Here is a 26933-nt window from a genome sequence, read left to right as displayed (position 1 = left end):
ATGTTTATATTAGAAAAAAGGGGGAAATGCTTATTTCCTCTTATAACTACATAGACTATCATCGGATATCTTTAGATGAAATGAAAATATAAACTGAAATAAAAAAAACAGCTATGTAAAACTTGTGATATGACAAGATCGTGGGTCTAATGAATAAATGTAAATGTCATTCATCGTTGAAACTATAGTTAATGACACATTTGCATGCGCATTTGCTTAACTTTTGAGTTCAAACTAACATTTTAACGTATATGAAAACTAGAAGCTGCAATATTACAATAACATCAATAAGCTAATAACAACTTTAACCACAACAAAAACGTTATCATCGACTTTTGAAAAAAAGACCGTTTATTTTAATGGAAAGATAGCAGAGAAAGGAGGTAAAAATTTCATTTTACAGTCGACGCCAAATAATAGTACAGTTTGGACGAAACACAAAAAGTATGAAAAAATTTAAATTCCCCACCGAAATCACCGTGGCTTCTCTTGAATTCCCACCCTTTTTCGAATTCCCAAGTGGTAAAAATTTTGATACAAAACCAAGAGGCTCAGAAGGTAAACTTCTTCAACTTTTGTCGGAAGCATTGAATTTCACATACAAATTGATAACTCCTCCTGATCACCTTTGGGGTAGTCGCTCACCCAATGGAACCTGGAGTGGATTAGTTGGCCTGGTAAGTAAGGGTGAGGCGGATATGGCATTATGCTCTTTAGGTATTACCAATGAAAGAAAAGAGGTCGTGGACTTCAGCGAACCGTATATTTTTCAAGAACGGACATTTGCTACTAATTTTCCCAAGGTGTTACCCAAAATATATACTTATACCTATCCTTTTGATATGAAGACTTGGTGTGGGATTCTGATTGCTTTATTACTTGTTTCATTCTTATTGAAGTGGTTCAAGCTAGCAAAATTCAGCTATATGTTCACGCTTCTTTCAGTGCTTGGAAATCTTTGCAGTAGAAGTACTGATGAAGGAGAATTCGAGAGAAGCGTCTTATTGGTCAGTTGGTGGACATTTTCTTTTATTGTTTCATCCAGCTATGCCGCTGTACTTGCTTCAGTGTTAGCCCTACCAGTTTATGACAATTCACCGAAAAATCTAGATGAGCTTGCAGAATTTCTGAAACAAAAAAGATATCGGGTGGTTATTGTGAAAGATACGTCTTTCCTCATCAATATGCTTAAAAATCAAAGAGAAAACGTAGTGTATATTGCTGAAACAATGGAGAAAAACAATTGGTTTGTTTCAATGGAGAAATATATAGATGAGAGCAGTTTCGATGACAATACAGCTGTCTTGGGGACTGGCTTGTTTTTTAACTTCAAATTCGGAAAGGCACCTTTATCTACAAAATTTATTTCTGATGATATCACAGAGGTGGTAAAAGTAGGCCTGATTATAAACAAACACTTTTGTTGCAAAGAAGCTTTAGATACTGCCGTTACGAAAATTGTAAGAAGTGGCTTATATCAACAAATCGTTAATTTTGAGATTTACAAAGCTTGGTTACGTGCTGCAAACAGTAGCTTAAAACATGATGAAAACTTTTCTTTTGTTATAGAAGATGTTTTAGGTCCTTTTATTGTGCTTTTATTTGGATATTCTCTTTCTGTTGTTGTATTTTTATCTGAAATTCTGTTATATCACTCCTATTATAAACAGTTTATTAGATCGTAATATTTATCATATACATCATGTTAAGATAAATCATTCTTATTGTTCATAATACATCTGCACATTTTTTATCTGAAATTATATTTTAGCACACATATTATAAATATGTTATAAATTTATATAATCTGTCCCTCATAAATAAATTATATTTAGTTTTCAAAATATTTACACAAAATATTTACACTTATTGAAAAGTATTACTGAAGTATTTATGCATTCAACGTTACCATTGATTTCATTCTATTTATACTCTGAGTTTTGCTTCAATTTGATGAAAATACATATTATTATTGATTTCTATTTACAATGTATTTTAAAATTAATCATGATTAAAATAGATTATTGTTGCCATATTTCTAAACATATTGATAATATATTTATATGTGTTTTGATTTCTAATAATCTATTCCAAAATCCGCTTTGATCGTGATCTCAGTATGCTATAAAATATGGCAGGTTTCTCTATGCTTATAGTGCCACCTGTAAATATGACACATGTATACATATGAAATAAAATACTGTACATATGTATACATACCTTAAAATAAACGCCTATTTTCTATCTTTAAAGTAAAAGAAAATTATTATCGTTTACTATTAACTTACTGCGCCTGTAAATTTGCATTAATAATTATTTGCCTAACGTGAAATATTGTGACTATCATTTTAAACTGTAAGGATGTTTGCTCCTTTCGTTTCATTTATTAGCAACTGTATTTTTCATTTCATGCGTTATTATAGTCTATGAGGCAAATATTAATTATTAAAAAATCAATAATTTTAATTTAATATTCAAATTCTAATAATTATTTTAAACTTTCCACCAATGGCAACCAGTCGGTTCGCTAGGAACTATTTACAATAATACAAAATGTGTCGACTAATTTTCATTTGTGAAAAGTACATTTTTTAAAAATAGGTATCTTTTCAGATTACGACAAAATATTTATTGCTTTTAATTGTATTAAAAGTAAAATTACTAAAAAATGAAAGATTTATATATAAAATTATGATATAGCTGTATTTTTGCTCGGTCCTCAGTCTATTTTTGTTAAGAAAATTTAATAAAAGAAATTAAACGTTAATTAACTTATTTATCTGAAAAAAATGAATATGTGAGATCTCGATGACAGAGATTTATCATAAATAATACAGCTATTTCATAATAAATATTCTTTGTTTGCCGATATTTTATTAAATATTATACCTTATTTAATACATATTTCATTTTATTTGGAAAAACTTGTTTATTTATTATAAAAATATGCAAGGTAATAAAGTGATCGCTTAAAAAATGCTTATTTTTCTATTGTGTCGTTTTTTTCTCAATTATAGCATTTATAATCCTATATTTCTAACAGAGAATAGTAACAATTAATTCTATAAAGCTCTGAATAACAATTATTTTCACGGTTTATCCGGTCATGAAATAAAATTGAGCTGCGTATCAGAATATAACTTATTGAGATTTTCAGATTAGAATATTAAACAGGTGTTTAATATACTTATTTTTAAAATAATATTTTTCCCTTTTGGATAAACTGAAATTTTTTACTAAAGAACGTCTACACCTCATACACTATTTGTAAGTCTCTCAAAAAGCAATTGTAAAAAATCAGATAAAAACGTAAATAAAATTAAACTTTTCTTTTATTATTTTAAACTATTTAGGAAAAAATGTCGGATTAGAAAAAGTTAAACATTTTATTAGTGTTTAACCATAATGCAGCAATTTTGTTTGGGAAAAAGTAAAGTTTTATTGCTGTTTTTGTTTCATCATATTCAGAGCAAAGTAATTTATTAAATTTTCTTTAAAAAATATGCTTTATAATAGTCATAAAATAATGTAATAGTCATAAATTACATAAAATCGCTGTGCGAACTATCCATTTAAAGTAACAAATTTACAGGATTAATACATAATTAAGCCAAATTTGCTTCATTTGCTTAATTTAAATAATTTGGCTTAATTTAAACATAAATTAAGCCATTTTTTTAAATTTATTTTTCAAGTAGACCCCAATACACAACATATAAACCTAAGTATAACTTACATTCATCCATTTTTTTTTCTTTGCGTATCATAAAAAATCAAGTAGATTTAATATTGTTCTTTTTAGAGCTGAATTTCAGTCATTAATGTATCTATATTGGAATTGTTTTTGTTTTGATATGATTAAATTCCCATTTCTGAGAAATATTAGTTACATACTAAAGACAATTAAAATCTAGTTATTGTGACTGCTTTCTGATATATTCTTCTTGTACGCGATAATAATCCCATTTATTTGACTAGTCGCATTTAATCAACCATTTTTGGTCTAATGTGTGCGACTTTTAGACAAAAACAGAATTTATTTATCCTTTTAAGCAATTTTAATAAAATTGTGTCGTACATTTTAACGAAAAAGTCTTTCTGGCAAAGATTATAAAAGAATAATAGGATTACTTTCTTTAAAACAGCAAAATAACTATCAAATTTTGTTCATAAGTTTAACTAATAGCACCTAAATGTGAACATTTTTTCCACTTTTTCTTTAATTGCCTCCAAATAATCTCTAAATCAGTAGAAATGGTATCAGAAAGTATTTAGCATATTCTATAATAAAGATATTATTGCCTTATATCCCCATCCAACCCCCCCCCCCATGTCCAATCACAGATATCGGGTAAGGCCATGAATCCCACAAATGTTCAATATTTTATTTTCAGTATTACACACATGAGAAATGTATGATTTGTAATACAGTAAAAACCACAGAATAAGTATTTTGAATACATTTTCTTTCGTCCGACTGAAACCGAAATTTGACACAAAACTATAATTTCATGAAAAAAAAATCACCTACCAAATTTTATTTACTTAAGATTTTGTTTTTATATGGAAGGGAAAGTACAGAGTAACAATTGTCAACACTTTGGCGGATTTAATCAATTTTCTATGAATATCAGCAACTCTAATACTATAACTATACACAAGAATTTTTGAGACATCTCACGATTTGCAGTTATTGCATTCACTTGCCTTTGGATAAATAGAGAGGCAATCTTCTTTTAAATGATTTTCATTCAAAATTTTATAGTAATCAAAATAGTGAGTATTAAACCGCATGGTATATTTCATTTGTTTATCCCAAATGAATTTAAACTATCAGGTCCACAGATGAGCAGACAAATAAAATTCCAAAACTGAATTTTTCCGAATCAGTGAGTTCTGAAATACTTCGAAATTAATAGTTCAAATTTTTCGATGATTACAATACTTTTTTGCACTTTTTTGTATTATGAAAGTAACAATGATTCCAAAACCACACTTGCATTATTGCTTTATAAATTGCTAATAGTATGGCTTACTAGAATAAGGATACAGTTAGTTAAAATATCACGAAACTTCTCCATGCTCTGAGTTTTCTGATCAAATATAGGGAGCGTTCTTTAGATTTTTTTTATATAATGAAGTGAATAAAATGCGCTTTATAACTTATATCCAAAGCTGTACCCATTTATAAATGAAATCAAAAATAATGCTGTATATCTCTTTTTTAAAAGATAAAACGACAAGAGAATTTCACGTATCTAAATTATGAAGTCTTGAGCTTAAGAATTTGCATGCATGCTTCCCTGGATGGGCTTCTTCCAAAATTTGATATAAAAAAAATCTAATTTTGATGTAGAAACCACATATTAACTTCCTTTTATTATTCGATTTCAGATACTTCAGGTTCAAAATACTGAAAGACCCCAATTTTGTTTTCAAAGATAAGAAAAATTTGCTATTCCTGCTTAAAATCCGCAATGGTAGATCCTGCTCTGATAAATATATATATATATATATATATATATATATATAAAAATCCAAGTTTCCTAAATTTTTGCCTAATTCAGTCCATGTCAAAGTCATTTTAAAATATTCTCTTATTTCCTGATCTCATTCAGCTTTTTAAAACTGAAGATGTGTAAAAATTACTGCGCGATCAGTTGCCCTTGTCATAGGTCAACACGCGTATTGAAATCACGTGTAGTGATCATTTGTTTCGTTCCTTCCTTACTTCTGCTTTTGCTCCGCGTTGTTGTGTACGTGTTCTGCCCGCGTCTGCTTCTAAATAAATTGCTTTCCCGAGATGGATTAAAATGAATTTTAAAATGTAAAAAGTAACTTCAATGTCTTCAAACTTGCCTTCTGTTTGTGTGTGTGTGTAACATTAATTTTGGTTGTAGCAGAGTGCAGGTTTGAAGACGAAGACGAGATGTTGTATTTTTAATTTTGTTTTATTCTCTCTTTAATATTCATCTCGGGAAAGCAATTTATTTACAAGCAAACGCAGCGCAACTCAAAAGCAGAAGTAATAAAAAGGGAAGAAGGGCAAAAAGGAGAGAACAAATGATCACTAGTCTTATATAACATAAGATTTTCGGCCACGCGCCGATGGAATACATATGTTGTCCTCTGACAAGGGCAACGGAAGTACCATTTTCATTTGATACGTAGTGACACATTAGTTTTACAGGGGAATTAATTAAACCGAAAGTGGAATTGGATCACGAAATAAGAATAAGAATGAAGTTACAATGGGCTAAATTAAGATGATAAAATCTTGGAAATTAATTAAATTGAAATTTGAATTAAAATATCATTACACACACACACACAACACACACATATATATATATATATTTCATTGAATGGGCATTTGTGATCTTTCAGTGTTTTTAAAGACAAATAAGAAGTATAGGATTGTTTAAAATGTAAGACTTTTTCAAGAGTTCAAGGTCTAATTTTTTGAAAATTCTAGAAGGTTCTCTTCATATATGTAGAAATAAAAAGAAATAAAATCAGATTTTATTTATAAGATAAAATTTACTATTTAATCACATAACGATATTTTTTTTTTCGAGAATCTGTCGGCAATTTGCGCTAAATTCTATTCCTACAACGTTAAAAATAGCATGCATGAAGCTATGACAGCAAGCATGATTACTTTCAATGTTATTTATTCACTCTTTCGAATCAGGTTTTGTTCAACAACCTCGGAGAAATACATTCATACTGGAAGAATGGCAGCTGGAAATGAAAGTAATAATAAGAAGCCTTTACAACACACTTATATATTTACTGAAAAGTAGAAGCAATTAAAATCATCAAAAATCGGAGACAAAACAAGTTTTATCAGCTGACAAAAGTAAGATGCTCATAAAAAATACTCTAAGAAAAAAGGAGTTCTACTTATATTCGTAACATATTCTAAGATTTAAAACTTTTAAAATCTTTTATGATACACGTTGGAAATTTATTTTTTCATAGTGTTTTTTACCACGTCCTCCACTTTTATGATTTCATTTTGAAGTATATTTTTTGATAATAAGTAATTATTTTTAGCACCCTAAAAAGTATATGTTTATATATATATATTGGAAGGAATTAAATTAATTTGTTGGCGAAGATAGACACAAACTATGAATTCATGTTGTTTAAAATTAAACTTATTCAAATACATTAATTACTTTAAAATATGCTAAGGTCACATCAAAACTATTTTGCAGAAAATAATGATATACCATATAGCTTTCATATGATCAAAGTAGGTTATGGCTATTTCTTCTATAGCTTGCATTGGTGGCAAAATAAGGTGAGTTTTCAAAGTCAATACAATAATTGTTAAAAAATTAAATAAATTGTTTATCTACAATATTGTAAAGCCAAACTGCAATTTGAAGAACTTTAAATGGCTGAGTACTATAATAGATTAATATTGAAGAATCAAAAATGATGATCAACTGTTAATAACTAAGGTTTAAAACTTACAACAAAACATATATGGAGAAGAAATTATCACTAAAATAACATATTATCCTATAGATTATTTGCTTTTAAAGTTTTTATGTACATATAAACAAATGTAGAAATAAATGTCTGATTATTTTGTCTATAAAGGCATTATACAAATTTATAGTTAAAAATTTAAAATTTATTTAGTAATTATTAACAGTACAGTATTATTATGTATGGTGAAGCGGGACAGCTTCTTAAAGAAAAGACCGTCATTACGACGCACGAATCAACTGGAATAAGAGTTGATGAGAAATTAGTGCTGCCATCTTTTAGGTGACATACTAAATATAGACATTCCAATCATAAAAAATATTGATAACTGAAAAATTTTTTCCCATAACTTTAGCAATTAATTATGTTTCTCAATCTGTTAATTACTATTTTTTTGCTTTTTAAAAAATTCTCTATTTTAAACATATGCGAAGATAAAGAAAATTAAAAACAGTTCGGTGCTCCTTTAACTTTAACTTAGGTATAGAATTATTCTTGGACGTTCTTTTTCTTCCTTTAACGGTAAATATATAGTTATATATATATAAATTTAAATACCCAGGATCTTCAAATCTATTTATGTTTATCGTGTTTATACATTTCCTCAAATTCTAAAATAAGAATTCATTCCGCTGAATGTCGTGCTGCCATCTATTAGCCACAACTTATTTAACTATTTCATATGCAATTGTCGAAGATTAAATTAACTAATCAAAATTATTATAAACACAATCTAAAATTGAGATATATTGGTTTTCAAATAATGGTCTAAAAGAAGGAATCACATAGAGAGAGTAACTCGCATTCACACAAATTGCCTTTTTAAATTTTATACCATATAGAGAAGAATCAAATTTATATGTATCATTATAAAAGTAATTTCAGATTAAAAAAATCAATGTATTTAAAATCTTGCTTCTTTTATTTTAAAAATTAATAATTTCAATAAAATAATAATGGCAGTTAAACTGTATAGACAGTAATAGTTACGAGAACTAATTACCGGAAAAGAAAATTTTTAGTTTTTTCACTGATTGCGCTACTTTAATTTTTCTTTTAATTAAGAGTTAAAGCCAGGTTTATATTTATTATAGCACCTGGGAGAGTTTAAATAAATTTATTTGTTTTTATTGATTACAAGAGCAGTGGTATAACACAAAATTACAAAGTTTATGAACTTTCCAATTATAAGTCACCCTTTAAGAACAACGATTTTACTTACGATAACCTTAAAAAAGAGAAACTTTTAAAGCTTTCATCTTTATTATTAATAATGCAAAAATGTTAATAATAAATAAAAAATTAAAATGTCATTATTGCTGTGACAATTTAGTACTACTAATTCCCAACACTCAGATTTTTACATAATTAGAAAAATTAAAACGAATATATATCTCATGTGTAATATTTTTCACCTATTTTTTAGTATCTAAAATTAAAACATCATAAAAATAATACTTTATAAACCTTAATAATACCCCTTTTAACCTCTTTTAAAAAATTAAACTTGCAAAGTGGCGTTAAATATGCATTTTTTTTTCAAATTGCATTGATTCTTTTAATAATTTGCAATCACCGGCTTATATAAATAAAGTTTTTGAATCAGAATGTTCTAATTTTGTAAATAATTCTCAGAAAAGGCTCATTTTGCTTTCAAAAGAAAGAATTATTTATTCGAAGCTTGTTTTTTTAACCAATGAAGAGAAATTTTGCGAACGGTATTTGGCTGCGTAATCTTGAACTAAATAAGATAGCGACTCATTTTATCAGTATCAATGTTATGCTTTATCATAGGGAGCAAAGTAACTGCTGAAATTATCTGATTTTATTACTTAACAGACATTAAATTGATATTAAAAGCATATCATATATTTTAAACTATTAAGGAATGATAACAGAATATTTATCTGTATAAAATTCTATTATGAGATTCTTCTTTGTAAATGCTTAGTGAAGTTACTTTCTTCGTTCAGCCATTTGATAAGTAAAGAATATACTGGAAGATAACGTTTAATTTAAATAGGTGAGTTTTATTTTTTTATTAATTGTTACAAAAAAAATAAAGAAGGCGAATCTCCCAAACTTTATTCTAGAAACGCTGTTTGAAAAATTCTAGAAATGAATGTTGTATTTATCAAAAAAAAAATGTTCGATATCAATAACAAAATATTTTTTGAATACTAAATTGTATTATTTTTAAACTGCGAATTTGTTTTTTAGAATTGTAATTTGTCATTAACAATTACAATTACAAAAATTCAAAATTTTAATTCTTAAAACAATAAATTGTTTGTTTCTTAGTGGCAATTTAGTTTTAGATTGCTTTCCACTCTCTCATTTTTATTTAATTTTAGAAAAAACAAAATTGGACCAAACTTAAAATTATTTTTAAAAGTTGTTTTCTGTTTAATTCAACATCAGTCCATTAAAAAAAATATTTATATTTACTGCGTAAAAAAAGATATATCTGTTCCAAAACATAATAGTGATTATTTAATTTGTATATAAAAATAGAATAGTAATTATAATTATAACATGATTGCAATAATATAAACAGATCACTTATCTGCCATGCAAAACAATTCATGGATTATTTTCACTAACACTGTGTCAGTCATCTCTGAACTAAAATATTGACTCCAGCTATGTCATCATCAAATATTTACGACAAAAAATAAATAGTCACCCAACATAATAGAAACATTAAGGCCGGAATTTCAATTTTAGTGCTGAATTTAAACGTTGTAAATAAGATCCAAGTAAATAATTGGCGACAATACTGAATAAATAGCGTCCATACTTAGTAGCCATAGACCTTGGCATCTTTACATCGCCTATAGACTAATGGGAAAATGTCAAATTCCTCATTTTTAAAAATACATTTCATTGGTTTTTAACGAAGAAGCTTATTTATGCATGCATTTCTTTGTTGCCAGGAAGATACCATGTCTGTACCATATAAAGATTTCTTCGGCTTCCGAATACCTGTTGGTGCTGATTGGGAACGCTTCGAAAAAGCGTCTAAGCGCACCCTCAAGCATGAAGAAATAATAATTTCTTCCTACCCAAAATGTGGCACTACGCTCATGCAGCATATAGTCTTTCTGCTGCTACGTGGTGGAAAACCTGCGGATAGTATAGCCGAAGTCATTGGAGCCATACCTTTCCCAGAACAGGATGGTTTACCAGATGGAGTGCAAACTTTAGCCCTCAAGTATCATCTGCCTTTCAGGCTGACACCTTTCTCAAAAGATGCCCGTTATGTCTATGTGGCTAGGAACCCTAAAGATGCCTGCGTCTCCTATTATCATTTTCTAAAGGTAAGATAATGCTATTAAAAAGTTATTCTAGTCTTTCTTCCCACCGATGTGGGGAGAAAAGTACCAGAAATGTATGAATTCAGGTGTCGTCCTCGAGATCTGACAAAGTATAATTACGTATCTTTCTAAAAATTTATCGCGTGTGACTTAAACGGAATATGAATTTAATTTTAAAAGCTTGTCAGCCTGTTTTAAATTCTTCGTTTAAAAATGGACTTAAAATGATAATAATTTAAAAACAAGAAAAATGAAAGTTCTGATTTACAACAGTTTGAATACATTTTGAATTTTTACACAACTCTCTTTTAGTCTTCATCTCTAAATATAAATACTCACTGTGGAAGCATTTAATAGTTTATTATGTAATCATGCATTATTTTAGCTTGATAATATATTTATGCATGCATATTGCAAAATGCGTAATATGAAAATAATTCTTAAAAAAAAGAATTCTATAAAAAATTGATGTAAAACAAACTAGCGGCATTTTGATACTTTAACAACACATGACACTTCTGTTTCTAAAGCTCAAGTGGCCTGTATTCGGTTTAATAATGTAAGTGGAATTTATTTTTTTTTTAAAAAGAAAGAAAAATTACACTGCAATTAATTGCAAAGAAATATACAAGTGATAAAAATATGATTACTTACAAAATTGACAATAATTATAAAAACTAAAATGAAGAATGTCTGAAGAACAAGAATATACTGAATGAAATAATGTGGTAGTGATCGATACGATGAAAAAGTGAAGCATCGCATAATCTCCTTACAAAGTAAAATAAGGAATAGTACATAATGCGTCGAATTCAAAAGTACTTGAGAAAGCAATTATGTAAAAATGAGTTACCAGAAGAGGATTAAGAATGTGCCATGAATAAAATTCAGAGAATACTACTGTTACTGTCAATTGAGAATTTAATCATGTTAAAGATTTTTTTCTGTCAAGAAGAATTGCTAAGGACTATTTTATACCAAAGATCTTCCAGCGAAAGTGAAGATTTTTTTAAGGTGTTACGAATGAGTAAAACCAATGCCAGAAAGTGCATAAGGTCGCCAACTTCTTTATAAAAGCAAAAGCCATCATCTGATAAATGAAAAGGATAAAGCAAACAAGGATATTAATTATGTCCTCCGAAAAATAAATTATTTTCATGACTTCAGGCAAATGGTTGCAGTCTCACTGCTTTGATGACTTTATAAACAAATTAGCCATGTTTTCACTGCCCCAATGATTTTGTTCTTAAAAAAATTTTCTGTAGGGACTATTTTAGTTGATACTGAGACTTTAAAGCTCCCAATGATACGCCTTAGATAATAGTTGCTTTAGCGGGACTGCCAGCTGTTTAGTTACTTTGGTAACTAACATGCACTTTGATCTGCCTTATGAAGATGTGTGGATTTTGGATGCGAAGAATCTGATGTCTCTGGCAAATTAGTGAGATATAAGGGAGATTCAGTATTATAAAAATGTTAATTTTTTTCCAAATTTTAATTATTTTTTATTTTTTTACTTACTCGAAAAATTGCTTCTTTCTGTCTTAACAACTCGGCCTGAAAAATTGCTACAATATTGTGTTGAAATATTCTCGGTTCTCCTCACCATTCCAGGATTTTACAGCCGTTTTTAAATGTACAATAGAAGCATGCTGTTTCCATTTCTATTTTAGTATTATCTATGTATAATGTCGGATTATTATCCTTCTCAAAGGCTGTAATGTTAAGACTTGGTTTTCAATTTTAAACAATGAAAAGTGGATAATGACATTTTTTATTTTTCTTCTCATTTTTTGGAGGAGAATAAACCTTCGAATTCAGTTTCTTTGTTAAACTCGTGGCATTGCTGTAGATAGCCTCTTGCTGGGCTTTTAGATGTAGTGGTACGATATCTGTAACAATCTGCAAAGCTGCCTGCTGGTGGTATTATACGTTAAGATAAATTAGTAATTAGGAAGTTGATCCTTTATACAGACCTTTATTTTTCAACAAGAAGTTATACAGACCGTTTTTTCCCAATATAATACAGATGGAGAATGACCATGAGCTTGAATCAAACAGGAGCATTTCTCTGTGACTTTCTGATATCGGGTCCTTCAGAATTTTATTTTTGTAGTTCCCAAAGAGGACTTTCTATGCGGCAATGCAGCAGGTATTCTACAAATTACAACAAATAAAAAACTTCACACACAAAATGTAACGTGAGGCTATACTTAAGAATAAGGTCCGTTCGCCAAATTTGAAAATTTTGAGAGATCGATTTGAAGTTAAATGAGGTAATTTATTGCAACATTAAAGTGATAATTGAAACTAATCTGTAGTATGCGGTTAATACATAAGTATTCTTTTACTAAATAGGATCATTGAAAGGATAAGAATTTATGTTTGCATATTAAATATTTTTCAATAATCATTTCTTCTGGTTTCTGTTTTGAGTAACTTCCCTTTTAACTATTTATATGGATGATATTTAAATTATTCAAGTGCTCCTAATTTCAGTTAGAAATTCTAATGTATTTTTCATGTATTTGATGATTTTATGTCATACTTCTTACTAATGTTTTGTACATTAATAGAATCTTCCAGGATATTCCATTGAAAGCTTCGATGAATTCTTTGAAGCGTTTTTCTCTGGTCAACTCCCGTACGGAGACTTAATGGATCATGTTCTAGAATGGCACGAGGCCTCTACCAAACATTCGAATATTTTCTTCACAACTTACGAGTCATTGGTCAAGAGAAAAGAGGAGACCGTGAAAAATCTTGCGCAATTTCTGGGCCTTGCAAAGTTGGACAGTATTACGCTGAAAAGTAAGATGAATTGAATGGGATAAGTTTCCTCTTTATAAATTATTTAAATTTATTACAATCACGACACACAGATACTTTCATAGACATGTACTAAGAAAACATCTTTAGTTTCGTTAACAAGACCAGATTATCACAAAAATCCTAATGGCTCTGCAACAATTTTTCGGAGAAAGGCTAAAGATTTTATTTATTTCCAGGTATTTCCTGGACAACTTAATTTGATACTTTTAAATTATTTACGATAACCGTATATACGAGTTATTAAAATTGAACTATAATATCGTTTAAATTTCAAAATAATGTTTGTAATTTTTTTATGTTTTCATGCATGTTTCTAGATTAAAATTGATCAAATTGTTTTTACACTGACTGACTGACAACAATCTTATTAGAATATTAAGATTTCATTTAAAATATTTTGAATTTTTTTTTCTTAAACTACTTTAAATTAGTTTACTCTTCTAATGCTGAAACCAATTATCTTGAAACTGAATCCTTAAGAAATATTTTGTTATGTCTTTTAGTTAGCAACTGCTTAAAAAGGGATGCTTAATCTGCTTAAAACGTCAGGTTATACAGTTTGGCGCAGAAAAAGAGGACATCCAAGAATGTATTCTCTAAAACTATTTCATAATTTAAATCGGCAATATTTGGCGAAGTGAATTCATATCCTTTTCTCAATAGCACAGCTATCTTTAAGGTCGTAACTTTCCATTAAAGATGACGTTTTCCTGTGTTCTTGTGCTTGGTTATCACAATATCAGATTTAAAAATCATGAATAATTTCCTAAGTTGCCCCAAAGAATTAGATCACATATTTTCTGTCATCAAAAATAATTGTATTTGCATACATAATGATACATTCTCAACTTTCATCCTTAAATAACCTCAAAAATAACCTTTCAACTTAATAATTTCTTCCTTTATTTATTATTATTACCATTCAAACTATAATTTTTTGGTGATAGGAGATTGTTATATGACGGAGATAAAAAATTTTATTGTCTTAAAATATTAAAAATCAACATGTTCAATGATTCCCACTGAAATTTTATGCCATTTCTTCTGTAATATGTCAGTAATATATTTATTTTTTACTATTTTTTATTTTTTTATTTTTTATAATCACTAATATATTTATTCTTTGCTCACTTCGATCACTAACCTCCAAGAATTGCATTGTGATTTTTTTGAAGATCATTATGTGATCCCAGTTCGTTATAAAGTTATAATTTGTTATTATTAGTAGAAATGTAATAATTCTATATCAATTAATTAAAACTATTATTTATTATTTCTAAAATTAAAATTTTCTAGTAACAGAGATATATAATTGGTAATGTAATGTAATTTTCGAAATCAGAAATATGACATATATTTCATCAAAATCTGTCGACATAGTGCTAATAACATGGGAATAATCGCCTAAGATGGCGAATATTAATAAGAATAATTTAATTATGTCAATCAACTTTGAAGAAACTTCTTTTTGCCATAAAAATAAAATAATATCTTTATTACATTATTTTAAATTATACTTGAGCAATAATAATCGAGCAATCTTAAAGGCTAGTTATTCTTCAAAGAGGCGAAACTAATTACTGCTTCTCTAGTTTGGAAACTTTGCCTCTCTTAAATTTGTCTCTTAAATTCTGATGAAAAAACACATTTTCATTTAACATCACTCACATTTCATTCAGCTGACCTCGCAATTTGTTCTCCATCTCTCTTACCTGTTTTGAGTGTAACAGTTGATAATAATTTGTATAACAGTTACCATTTTCCATTAATTATAATCGATAATAGACATAATCCAAATACTGATTTCCGGCCACCTAAATATATTTTAAACGCAGCCAACTGGTAAAAGTTCACTTCACTAGCTAATATTGATACTGAAATTATTAGATATTCCACTATCGAAGATGCACTTAATTATAATGACGAAACCATAATTGAAACAGCAGATAAATCAATGCACAAGATGACTGGTAATTACAGAAAAAATAAACCTTGGTGGAATGCCGACTGCCAACAGGATTATAAGAAGCAAAGGAAGGCTTGGGATATATTCAGAAGATAATCCCACTACCAAAAATTTCATTATTTAAAAAAAAAAAAAAAAAAAAAAGCAGAATCCAGAAGAATTCAAAGACGTCATGGCAGAAGTTTGTTTCTGGCATAACATCAACTATATCCAGCAAAAGACTTTGGTATAAAATTTTAAAAATCTCTGGTGTCTCTTACTTGAATAGTATTTCTGTTTTAGTTGATAAAGGAAGAACAATACCCTTTAAAGGACATTGAAAAAACCATCGCCTACTGCTCATACATGCAGTAGCGAAAATTACCCCCTTACAATTTTGGAGAACAGAAAAAAAGCAGAAAAAACAAAAGTTACATTTTAATTCTTAATTAATCTATCCTATAACTGTGATTTTAATCTTCAGGAATTTCAAACAAGCCTCTCAAAGATGCATGAATTTACACCTGGCCCAGATAATATCACCTATACCATGATCTGATTCGATTCTTCTGTGACTCTATCTAACAATAGAGTCACAGAAGAATTTGTTGCATCTATACAACCGCATTTGGCGAGAACACCACTTTCCTACAATTTGGCAACAGGCTGTAACTATTTCTCTATTAAAATCAGGCAAAGATCCGACGAACCCATCTAACTACCCTGCAATAGCTTTGACAAGTTGTCTTTGTAACTTACTGGAAAGAATGATAAATAACTAATTTATTACCTGGAAGACAATAAACAACCATCCCATAGTAGATTTAGAAAGTGTCATTGCACAATCAATAATCTTTTGGCTCTTGAAACTGATATTAGCCTCTCTTTTCTCCAGAGAAAACATCTATTTGCCATCTTTTTTGATACTATGAGCTGTACATATCCTGTACAGGAATGAATATGAATTTTATCCAAAGGGAACTGCAGATTGCAATCAATAGTATTACTTAATGGTGTAACGATAATGGCTTTACTATTTCTGCATCGAAAACCGCTTGTGTCCATTTCTATTATAAACTCAATATTCCTTTTGACCCTGAATTAAAATTAAATGGAGAAAACATACCATCTGTCAATGAAATTCGTTTCTTAGGTGTTATCTTTGACAAAAAGTTCACCTTCTTGCCTCATATACAGCAGTTACGAAAAAAATGTGAAAGGTCTCTAAATATTCTGAAAGTATTCTCGACTACAGCTTCGGGGGGGGGGGATAACAGAATCTCCATGCTTAAGATTTACAAGGCTATTGTATTCTCTAAGCTCGATTATGCCTTTGCCAGGAAAAGTATTTTGCAAACATTGGACCCAATTCACTACGCAGCTCTTCATTTAAGTACAGGAGCTTTCACGACTTCACCCATTAAAAGCCTGTATGTTGATGGATTTGAACTTACCCTTGAATCTAGAAGCCAATGGCTTTCATTGAACTATTATTTTAGGATCGAATATAAAAATATATAAATCGAATAGAAATTGATTATATAAATTGAATATAAATTATCCATTTCATGATTTTGAACTGAGCCCATTCTTGATTCGATTAGCCAAAGCCAGGCAATCCTTCATTCCTGTATTTCATACACTCTTACATAACACTCTTGCAGATTTAAATCTATTCTATTTAAACGTAACTCTTCGCCCGAAAAATAAGTTCCCTCCTTGAAAAATTCCGGGTTTTTTTATTTTTAAACCCTTTTACACTCTTTACCAAATCTGATACATTGGATATCACCTGTCAACAAATCTTTCTTGAACACGAGCAGCATTATGCTGACTTTATTCCAATTTAAACAAATGGATCCAAATCAGCTTGTAGTGTATCTTCTTCAATTATTTTCCCAGATAATGTGTTTTCTTTTAAAATTAATTCTTTCTATTCAGTGTTCACAGTAGAGATAACTGCTATTTTATATGCACTGGAAGAAATTTCTGATGGTCTGCAAAAGCATTTCATCATTTACACAGACTCTCTTAGTGTATTAGAGTCACTTGAATCATTTCATCCTCAATCTCGTTATCATCCCCTGGTTTTAAATGTTTTGGATATTTTAAATAAACTAGCATCTCGAGATTTTAATGTTTTATTATGCTGGGTATCATTCCATGTTGGAATTGTGCGCAACTTAAGAGCAGATAAGGCTGCCAAATTGGCGACTGCCACAAAGAATACTACTACACCTTTGACAGACTTCAAAAAGTACATGAAAATATTTCTTTTAAATAAATGGCAAAGAAAATGGAATATTGAAAGCGAAAGCAAGCTTCATGGAGTTAAACCTACGATCGAACTTTGGCCTTCTCAAATTAACAGAAAAGCGGATACAGTTCTCACTAGATTACGAGTGGGTCATGTTCGATATACGCATCGTCATCTGCTGTTAAGAGAACAAGTTCCAATGTGTTCTCGGTGCTACTGCACTATGTCCGTCAAACATATACTTTCTGAATGCCCAAATTTTTATACACAGCGTTTACATTTTTTAAAATTTAATAATATTGTTTTATCTACTTTACTTGGAAAAACTCCACATGATAATCTCTTACCCTTTCTAAAATCAATTGGTTTTTATTCACATATTTAGTCTACTGTACTTTTTTTAAAGGTTATCTTTTATTAATTTCTATTTCACATTGTTTCCTATACCAAGGAATTTCGAAATTTTAACTTGAAAGAATTTTACCTAGTCTGAAGCAGCATGTCAAATCTATGGCCCTTGTGCTGAAAACTCCAAACCAAACCAAACCTTGGAAACTTTGTTCTATAAACTAAAATCGGCTAAGCTTCGATATACAGTCATTTGGCGCCGTGCAAGGTTGGCAATTTGGTAAAAGTGAATTTTAGTGTGCTTCTTGCTGCGTCAACAATGCCAAGTCGCCAATAAAGATGGCGGACAAAATAAATAAATACGTTGAAAAGAATTTTTTAACTTAAGAAAAACATCCTACAGCTTCGCTAGCAGCGGGAGCGAGAACCTAGTAGCTTCGCTAGCACATTGAACATAAGGACTGTGTGGATAACAGGAACAGTACATAACCAAAAGAAAAGAAAGAACGGAGAAAGAAGCAATCGGAACATTCGCCATACAAAATTTCAAACAAACATCCTTTTCCCTACTTCATCAACGCGTAAAAATATACATTCCACTCCTCCTTCAGACGATTCAGAGAATGCAGACGATTTCGTAAATTAAGAATTCAGACGATTTTTTAAAGCTGACATACAGACAATTAAAAATTGCAAAAGAATAAATATTTTCTGTTTGTATTCACATTAAAAAAAAGAAAGAAAGAAAGAAGAAAATAAATTTTAATTATAAGCTAAATTTTTTTTATTTAATAAACTTTTAAATAATCAAGAGCAAAATTAAAATCTTTAATCGATATTTTTTAATATTTTTAATTTAACATTTTTCATAATATGATTGTAGTTTATGTACAACTCAACCATTGCAAAAAGTAGTAAACAAAACAGCATTAGGGTTGCTAGAAGAGCGTTCCGGTGGGTTGCCATGTTGGCGACAAACTCGGGGGCACACTATTCTTCACTTCATCCGGTAATTTTTCATTGGCGTTCGGTTTACTATCATTATGCTACAGTTGTCGTTCGCGCCACATTCGGCCATTTCGCTAAAATTCGGCGATAAATTATTTTTTTGGTGAAAATGAAAGCTGTTCCCTAAAACCTGTGGTGACGCTTTATAAGCCAGATAACAGCTACAATACATGAGAAATTTCTTTTGTCTAGTGGTCTTGTTACTCGTCTACGAACCCAAAGGTTGCGAGTTCGATCTTCGCCTATCGCCAATTGCAACATTGGTGACCCGATGACGTGATACGCAAAAAAACCTTCATACAACTGTTGTGGCGCCCTCTACCAGAAATAAATAAAATCAAAGCTGATAAATAATCAGCCAATAAAAAATGAAAAAAAATGAAGCTGATAAACAATCGGCCAATAAATAAAATGAAACTGATAAATAATCGGCCAATAAGAGAAAAAAAAATGCAGCTGATAAATAATCAGCCAATAAATAAATAAAGCTGATAAATAATCAGCCAAAATAAAATGGATAAGACGCTACAGCCAATATATCACCACTAATAACAGCAAAAACAGGACAAAAAATCGTTCGTCTCACCTCCGACGCACTGAAGGGGGAGTAATGTGGTGACGCTTTATAAGCCAGATAACAGCTACGAGACATGAGAAATTTCTTTTGTCTAGTGGTCTTGTTACTCGTCTACGAACCCAAAGGTTGCGAGTTCGATCTTCGCCTATCGCCAATTGCAACAAACCTATAAACCTCTATTTCCTTCATACTGACTAGGTGTTCTTATGATTGACATCTTCAATATTTTCATTTGCTCTTACTTCTCATTTTAAACGATTTCTATTTATTATCGAAACTTATTGATTTACAGGGAATTTTTTCACATTATTCAACTCCAACAACTAACTTGTCTTACATTTTTCAATCGAGACAAGCAAGTAAACAAACGGAAACGAGCTATTGCCAAATTTCGATCAACAAATTAGACCTGATTTTGTGCTCACATAAACCTTATATATATATAGATTGGTATCATTATAAATCTAAAATTAAATGTATTTACAATTTTAATCGGTGAAGTACCAAAGTGCACATAATCAGTTGAACAAAAAATTGAAAAGAAGTGTAATATTTTCATGAACTTGAGTGGCAACACGTGGTAAAGAGATGTAATAATTTTAAAAGTATATTTGCATTCAGCACTAATAATTAATTAAAACATTATATTTAATATTTATATTATTTATATTTTTAATCAGTTGAACAAAAAATTGAAAAGAAGTGTAATATTTTCATGAACTTGAGTGGCAACACGTGGTAAAGAGATGTAATAATTTTAAAAGTATATTTGCATTCAGCACTAATAATTAATTAAAACATTATATTTAATATTTATATTTTTTCGTTACTTTCATAATATAGGGAAAAAAGTGTGTATTTTGGAACAGTATCTATTCTCGTTAATCTACTGGATCCGAAATTCGATACTGATAATCAGTTTTAATTTAAAGATTACATGCTAAAATTCCAACATCTACATTTATATCTTATCTTAAAATTATCTTGAGAGATGATAGAGAGTTATCTTGTTTACGTACATATGAAAACATATAATCGCAGATGATTAACTTGATGATGAATTTGTTACAAAATTTGAAACATTTATCTATCTAAACTTCATATATCAAAAAAGAAAAAAAAAACAAGTTAGCTGAAATGTCAAATCTCGATATTAAGCATTTTGGATTATAAGAAAACGAATGTTTCAAAAATAATTTCCAAAAATGGAATGTTGGATGAAGTTGAGTAATACCTTCATGTAAATCGAAAGCAATTTCATCTTGTCTTGGTGTATGTTAAATAACAGTTGTAAGTAACATAGAAACACAAGAGATAAACCAATTAATATACACATACAAATAAACAGTAGTCATACCATGAGGATCTGATAATTTAAGGTGAGGATCTGATACCATGAGGATCTGATGTATATTTTGTACGATGATATTTCAGAAATTATTGCTAAAAATCTAGCCAAAATTCAACTTAATTTTTAATTAATTTAATTTTTTTAATTAGCTCAGTGTTACGCATTTCCATACTCCAAGGTATGTATATGTCAAATTTGGTAACTATGGAAGAAACAGTCTGTCCTGCAAAGCGCTATCGCAATCACATTCATTTTTATTATTAATAGAGATTATTGAATTCTCTTTCGGCTATTTGAAAAAGGATATTCCGTGCTTCGATATTTCAATAATAGAAAACAATCGCCATCTCATATATCATAATGGTTTATTTCGTGTGTCTTTAGATGAAATGATTTCAAATTTTATTCATTTAATGTTACAGCTCTCTCAGAAAGTGATTAAAATCTATTTAAAGTTCGTCCAAACAATTTTTTAAACTTTAATTTTCGTAAATAATTGCAGAACTGATTATGTACCTTAAATAGCTAAAAAATGACAAATAATTTCGAAAACTTTGTTCCATATGGAAAGTGGAAAAAATAATATGTATCATTTTGTGCTTATCTATTGGAAAATAGAAAGCTTATTTATGAATAATAATGAGATGTGTTAGAAACTGCTTAATCAGAGATTCTGTGGAAGCTACTTGAGATAAGTTACAAAAGAAATAACATTGTAATTATCTTTGAAATTCAATTTCATGTCTAGTCATCAGAGCCCTTATCAGTAGCATTTTTCAAATGAAAGATTCTATGAAATTGCAAGGTCAGATAATGCATACTTTGATAAGAAGAAATGTCTGATTTCTGTCTAGTTCCACTTTCAAAAATATAATTATTATTTCTTTTTCCTTAGCCGTATTTTTACCTAGGCGGCTTTGGTTACTAGCTGGTTCCCAAGGATTAAGGCTTTCTAAAATTTTCAATTAAATATTTATGTACCTTGGTCACTTAGTAAGTTCGTCAGCAATATATTTTAAATATTTTTAAGCTTCAAATTTCGATAGTCATATAACTCATATAGAAGCCTTAGGATATTTTGTTCATTGTTGTATAAATTTCTCTAATTTGCTGTCAGCTGCCGTAAAATTTAAATTTGAATTTAAAATGAGCGATGAAATTTCAATAAATATGAAAACTTTTTAACTGAGACCAAACATAGTTTTTAAACATGACTATTGAAAATCGAATTCTTCAGCATTGTAATCTTACGTGTACCACAAATATATTTTTATAATTTCTGCAATATCTCAAAAAACTATTCATTAAAAAATCTCCGATTCGTCATAAAATTCAACTTTCTGTTTCATTTTTAAAGAGATTTAAATGCTATAAGTAATATTTTATTTTATTTTTACCAATAAATGTACGTCTGAAAACAATTATGAAGACTAAATTTTATACAATCCTTTTATTCTGTATAGCATATTCAGTAAAATAATCTTAAAAATTTAATGTTTCTACCTTCTATGGTCAAGTCTGGCCTAATTATAAAGCTCTGAATATTATTATTTTAGGATAATAAAAAATTTCATTATTTCAGGCCATTCAGACATGGGGAAAGTTCAATTCCTGATTGGCGTGGCGTACCTTATAACTTTAAACGAGCAATTCTTATACATGAATAAATTTATTTCGTGCATCTCCGAAACTGTTCTAATGATTTGGATCAAATTTTATATTTAGATAAAATTTTGCTTTTTATCTTATATAGGTGTCTTTTATTTAAAAACGTGATTTTACTCAAAAATTTTTTAACTAACTGTTAAAGATTCTTTTTGTCTGTTCTCATGCTGACAGTGTCATGTAACGCCTTATCGTAAATTCATTCATTTTTAGCATTCATTTTTTTTAGAAAATATCACATTTCGTACTTATTCCATTTCCTACAAACGCATGCAGAAAATTACACTTTTCTAGGTTTAATTTGTTTTAATAGTTAACTTATTTTTTGTGTTTGAGCTATTGTTAATGTCAACACGCGGGTAAAAGTTTCTTTTTTTTTTCTCATACATGCAGAAAGTGATCGTGCAGGTTAAACTTTATTTTTATGCTAGACCTTAAAGATAGCAAATGGATGAAATGATCCTTGATCCGAGCCAATGAAATTCACGCGTCATCATGACGTCAGAAAGAAATAAAAAAAGCAACGGATTTGGCGGTAAACATGAGTATATTGTATTATTAAACTGAACTTAACATCAAATAATAATGGGACTAGTATTTTATATGAAATTCTGAAAAATTCTGGTCCAGCCGAAGAATACGGTTTAGATTTGTCAACCAAATCATTGGCATAATTTGAGAAACATATGAGGAAAGACTTCAGAAAGCTTTTTAAACTAAGCCTTCTCTCTTTGCTGTCTTATTTTTTTATTAATGTTATGTTTCTATAAAGATGTCAACACAATCCAATTAAGATGGGGATTTGTTAATTTTAAGAAAGGTTGGGGATATTCAGAGATGAGATTATTTTTAATACTAATCTTATAAAATTTGACTTAATTTTTTAGTAAAGCAATTTATACAATATTTTTTTGCAAATTAAAATATATTTTATTTTACAACAGAACTTTTAATTAACAGGAGAACTAAACTATTACAACAGAACTAAATATTTAAAAAATGCACATTTAAAACTAAGATGTACATAACTTTCAATAAAAACTGTGCATAATTACAAGACAGACAAAAATATATGTCAAAAAACACAAAGATGCTTCATTTTTGTCACCAAGATACTTAAAAGTATTAAATTTTTACAGCACTTTTTTTATAGTAAGTTCACAAAATTGAAATTAAATATTATTCTTTCCGATTTCTTTCATTGTTAATAATTTGGGAATCCTTTTTAATACATTAATAGTTCCTTACTGCTACTGATCTTCTTTCCTAAACTCATTTTCTTAACGTATGACAGCATTTATTTTAAAAGTTGTCTAACATTTTAAGTTAAAACTTATAAACTTTAAAAAATTTATTATAAACTTTACGATATAGAACCAAAAATTATCCACATTTTCAGTTATATAAACTAAAAATCTCAGTTAAGCCAAAATTAATTGATGATTTGGTTGACATGGGTGATAAATCTAAAGCCTATTATTTTGCTGGGCCAGAATTTGGATAAACCGGAGTTTAACCCCTTCTTCGCCAAGTTGAAATAACTCGCCAAAGCTAGCAATCTTTATTATGCACTATGATTGGGCATCTTCTCCCTTGCTTTTGAACATTTCGCAAGACCGTTGTTGGCGATTTTTGAAAATTTTGCCAAGCAGGGGGTTAAACTCCGGTCGTACTCAGAATTTTTTCAGCATCATATTTTTTTATATAAATAATGTCATAAATTTCATATAAAATACCATTATTATTTGATCAATAATAGCGTATACTCATACCCATTATGACTTAACAATGTTCACAACCAAGTCTTCTGTTTGTTTTTCTCGTATTTTCATCTCTTTCTGACGGCATGATGATGCGCGCTTGATCCACTGACAGACAGACTACAAACATAATTCAGATAATTTTCGGATATAGAGAGATATGACTCTTCGAAATCCTGAGTTCGATTTTTTTCTCTCTTTTTTCATTTACAATGCTTTATCTTCTTATAAGAGAAAGTAAAAATGAAATCAATTATTACATATCTGGAAAACCAGTCAGTATTTAATGGTTTAAATTCTAAACGAGTAAAAGTTATGTTAGAAAATTTTTCAGAAATAGTGATAATATGTATAAGTGACTTAGTTTCCTATCTGACATCTCTTCCCAAAAAAAGGCAAATAAAGATTTTTGAAAAAAACTGAATATTTCTCTACTTAAAATTAAGAACTATCATAAAATTATTTGAAATACCATCAGATATGAGCTGACGGTATTTCAATTAGGAAAGTTTTATGCTGAAATTGAATCCAATAATAATCTTGTTCAAGAACAACAGATGGCAGTCCTCTGAATTTTATAGAAAACGCGATTGCCACTTTATTTGTTCTATGATGAGTTATTTATTTGAATATATGTTCTTTGAACAATTCGCTTCCTATCTAATCTGTCAACGCACTGATTATTCCCTGCACAATCAAAAAAAGAAATGTATAATGAATCTTTTTTTCCACAGATGTGCTGCAATACTCCAGCTTCGAGTACATGCGCAGCTTAGCATCTCGGGATGATTTCTATAAGAAGTACCTACAGGCATCTACAGGTACCCAAAAAGAAAAGGCGAAAGAGGAAACTCATCCCCAGATGATGCGCAAGGGGCAGGTTGGCGATTGGAAGAACCACTTCTCGGAGGATCAGAGCCGGCGGATGGATGAATACTTTGAAACCAAAACGAAGAACATGAAATGTACCTTTGGGTGGGAAGAAGATATGCTATTTAATAAAAGAAAAAATTGAGCCAACTGAATTGAAACTGGAAACTTTTGACTTCGCTATGGAACAGGAAACTAGGATAGCATTTTATCATCATTTACTTGCCATTGTCTTGTGCAATTCATTCCCTCTTTATTTTACCACATTAAAGATATTTTTCATACTGGCACTTTGTAGATCAGTACATATAGAAAAAGAAGAACAAATAAGAATAACAAGGGGATATAAGAATAAAATTTCTCCAAATATACATAATTCTATTCCTTTTTGATATTCATTGAGGTTATGCAAACTTCGAATAAGATTTGAAATTCTATAGCATCAAATTATTACTCTTTTAATAACATATTCAGATAACTATTATACAATTATAATTAAAATAAAATACTGTAATATTAATATAAAACATCTCTAAACATCACTGCTTTAATATATTCCATATTAATACAAAAGAATAGCTTTTATATTTGCTTAAATAGTGAAAAAAAGGTATCTGCGATTTTTTGCAACAACTAAAGAGAAAATGATATAGCTCGGGAAAAGAGAAAACTATCATATTACTTGAAAATGGATTTAGGATTGCAATTAATTCATAAAGTCATATGAAATAGAGCGAAATTGTGTAATCATTCGCAAATTCATTTACCTTAGCATAACTAGCAGTACCCGCACAGCGTTGCCCGTGGCATAACATCTAAGAGGAAAAATTAGCTTTAAACTTAAGTCTAGCCTCCACCATGGGAATATAACATGGAAATGTCATGCGAGATCAAAAAGATATTTAGGAATCATCAAAAATAACTACAAAACAATTTTTTATAGCATATATTCAGAAATATTTAGGGTAAAGCTTTGATATACAGTCATTTGGCGCCTTGCGAGGTTGGAAATTTTTCGATGGCGCTTTATTTGGGGTTACATGACCGCCATTTTTTTTTTTTTTTATGTTACTCTATACGACTGTATTTCGATCTTTCCTTTTCGTTTCTCTTGATTTTTTTTTTCCTGCTGCACATGCTTCTTCTACTTACTTTCATTATTTTTGATTATATTTTTTTGCATACATTTCATTTTACTGCATTTGTTGACTTTTATATATATATATATATTTCCGTTAATTTGCTGCAGCGTTCCTCGGAACCTTTAGAGTGGAAACGCTATTGTTGCCGTTCGTGCCACATTCAGCCAGTTTGCTAAAATTTGGCGATAAACTATTTTTGGGTGAAAATGACGGTATATCAATGCTGTTCCATATTTAGACTGTTAAAATGGTTTCAATTTTCCCTTGTAAAAACACATGCCTTTCGATTCAACTTTCCATTTTAAAGCTGTGCTAAGCTTTGATTATACTGTCATTTTGTGTCTTGTGTAGTTGGCAA

The 26933-nt window shown here is 29.4% G+C and overlaps 2 protein-coding genes across 2 annotated transcripts; both read left to right on the top strand.

Moving 5' to 3' along the window:
* Positions 1–446: 446 nt before the first annotated feature.
* LOC129962884 (probable glutamate receptor) lies at positions 447–1685 on the top strand. The gene has a single exon (XM_056076885.1). The coding sequence runs from the start codon at positions 447–449 to the stop codon at positions 1683–1685; it is 1239 nt and encodes a 412-aa protein (XP_055932860.1).
* Positions 1686–9343: 7658 nt separating this feature from the next.
* On the top strand, positions 9344–25720 carry LOC129962508 (sulfotransferase 1C4-like). The gene is made up of 4 exons (XM_056076251.1): positions 9344–9526; positions 10440–10823; positions 13397–13631; positions 25298–25720. The coding sequence occupies exons 2-4, from the start codon at positions 10449–10451 to the stop codon at positions 25576–25578; spliced, it is 891 nt and encodes a 296-aa protein (XP_055932226.1). The 5' UTR covers positions 9344–9526; positions 10440–10448; the 3' UTR covers positions 25579–25720.
* Positions 25721–26933: the final 1213 nt, after the last annotated feature.

The sequence above is a fragment of the Argiope bruennichi genome, chromosome 3 (genome assembly GCF_947563725.1).
Source record: "Argiope bruennichi chromosome 3, qqArgBrue1.1, whole genome shotgun sequence".
Lineage (NCBI taxonomy): Eukaryota > Metazoa > Arthropoda > Arachnida > Araneae > Araneidae > Argiope > Argiope bruennichi.
Note: the sequence above shows the minus strand (reverse complement) of the source record. Positions and strands in the feature narration are given on the sequence as shown.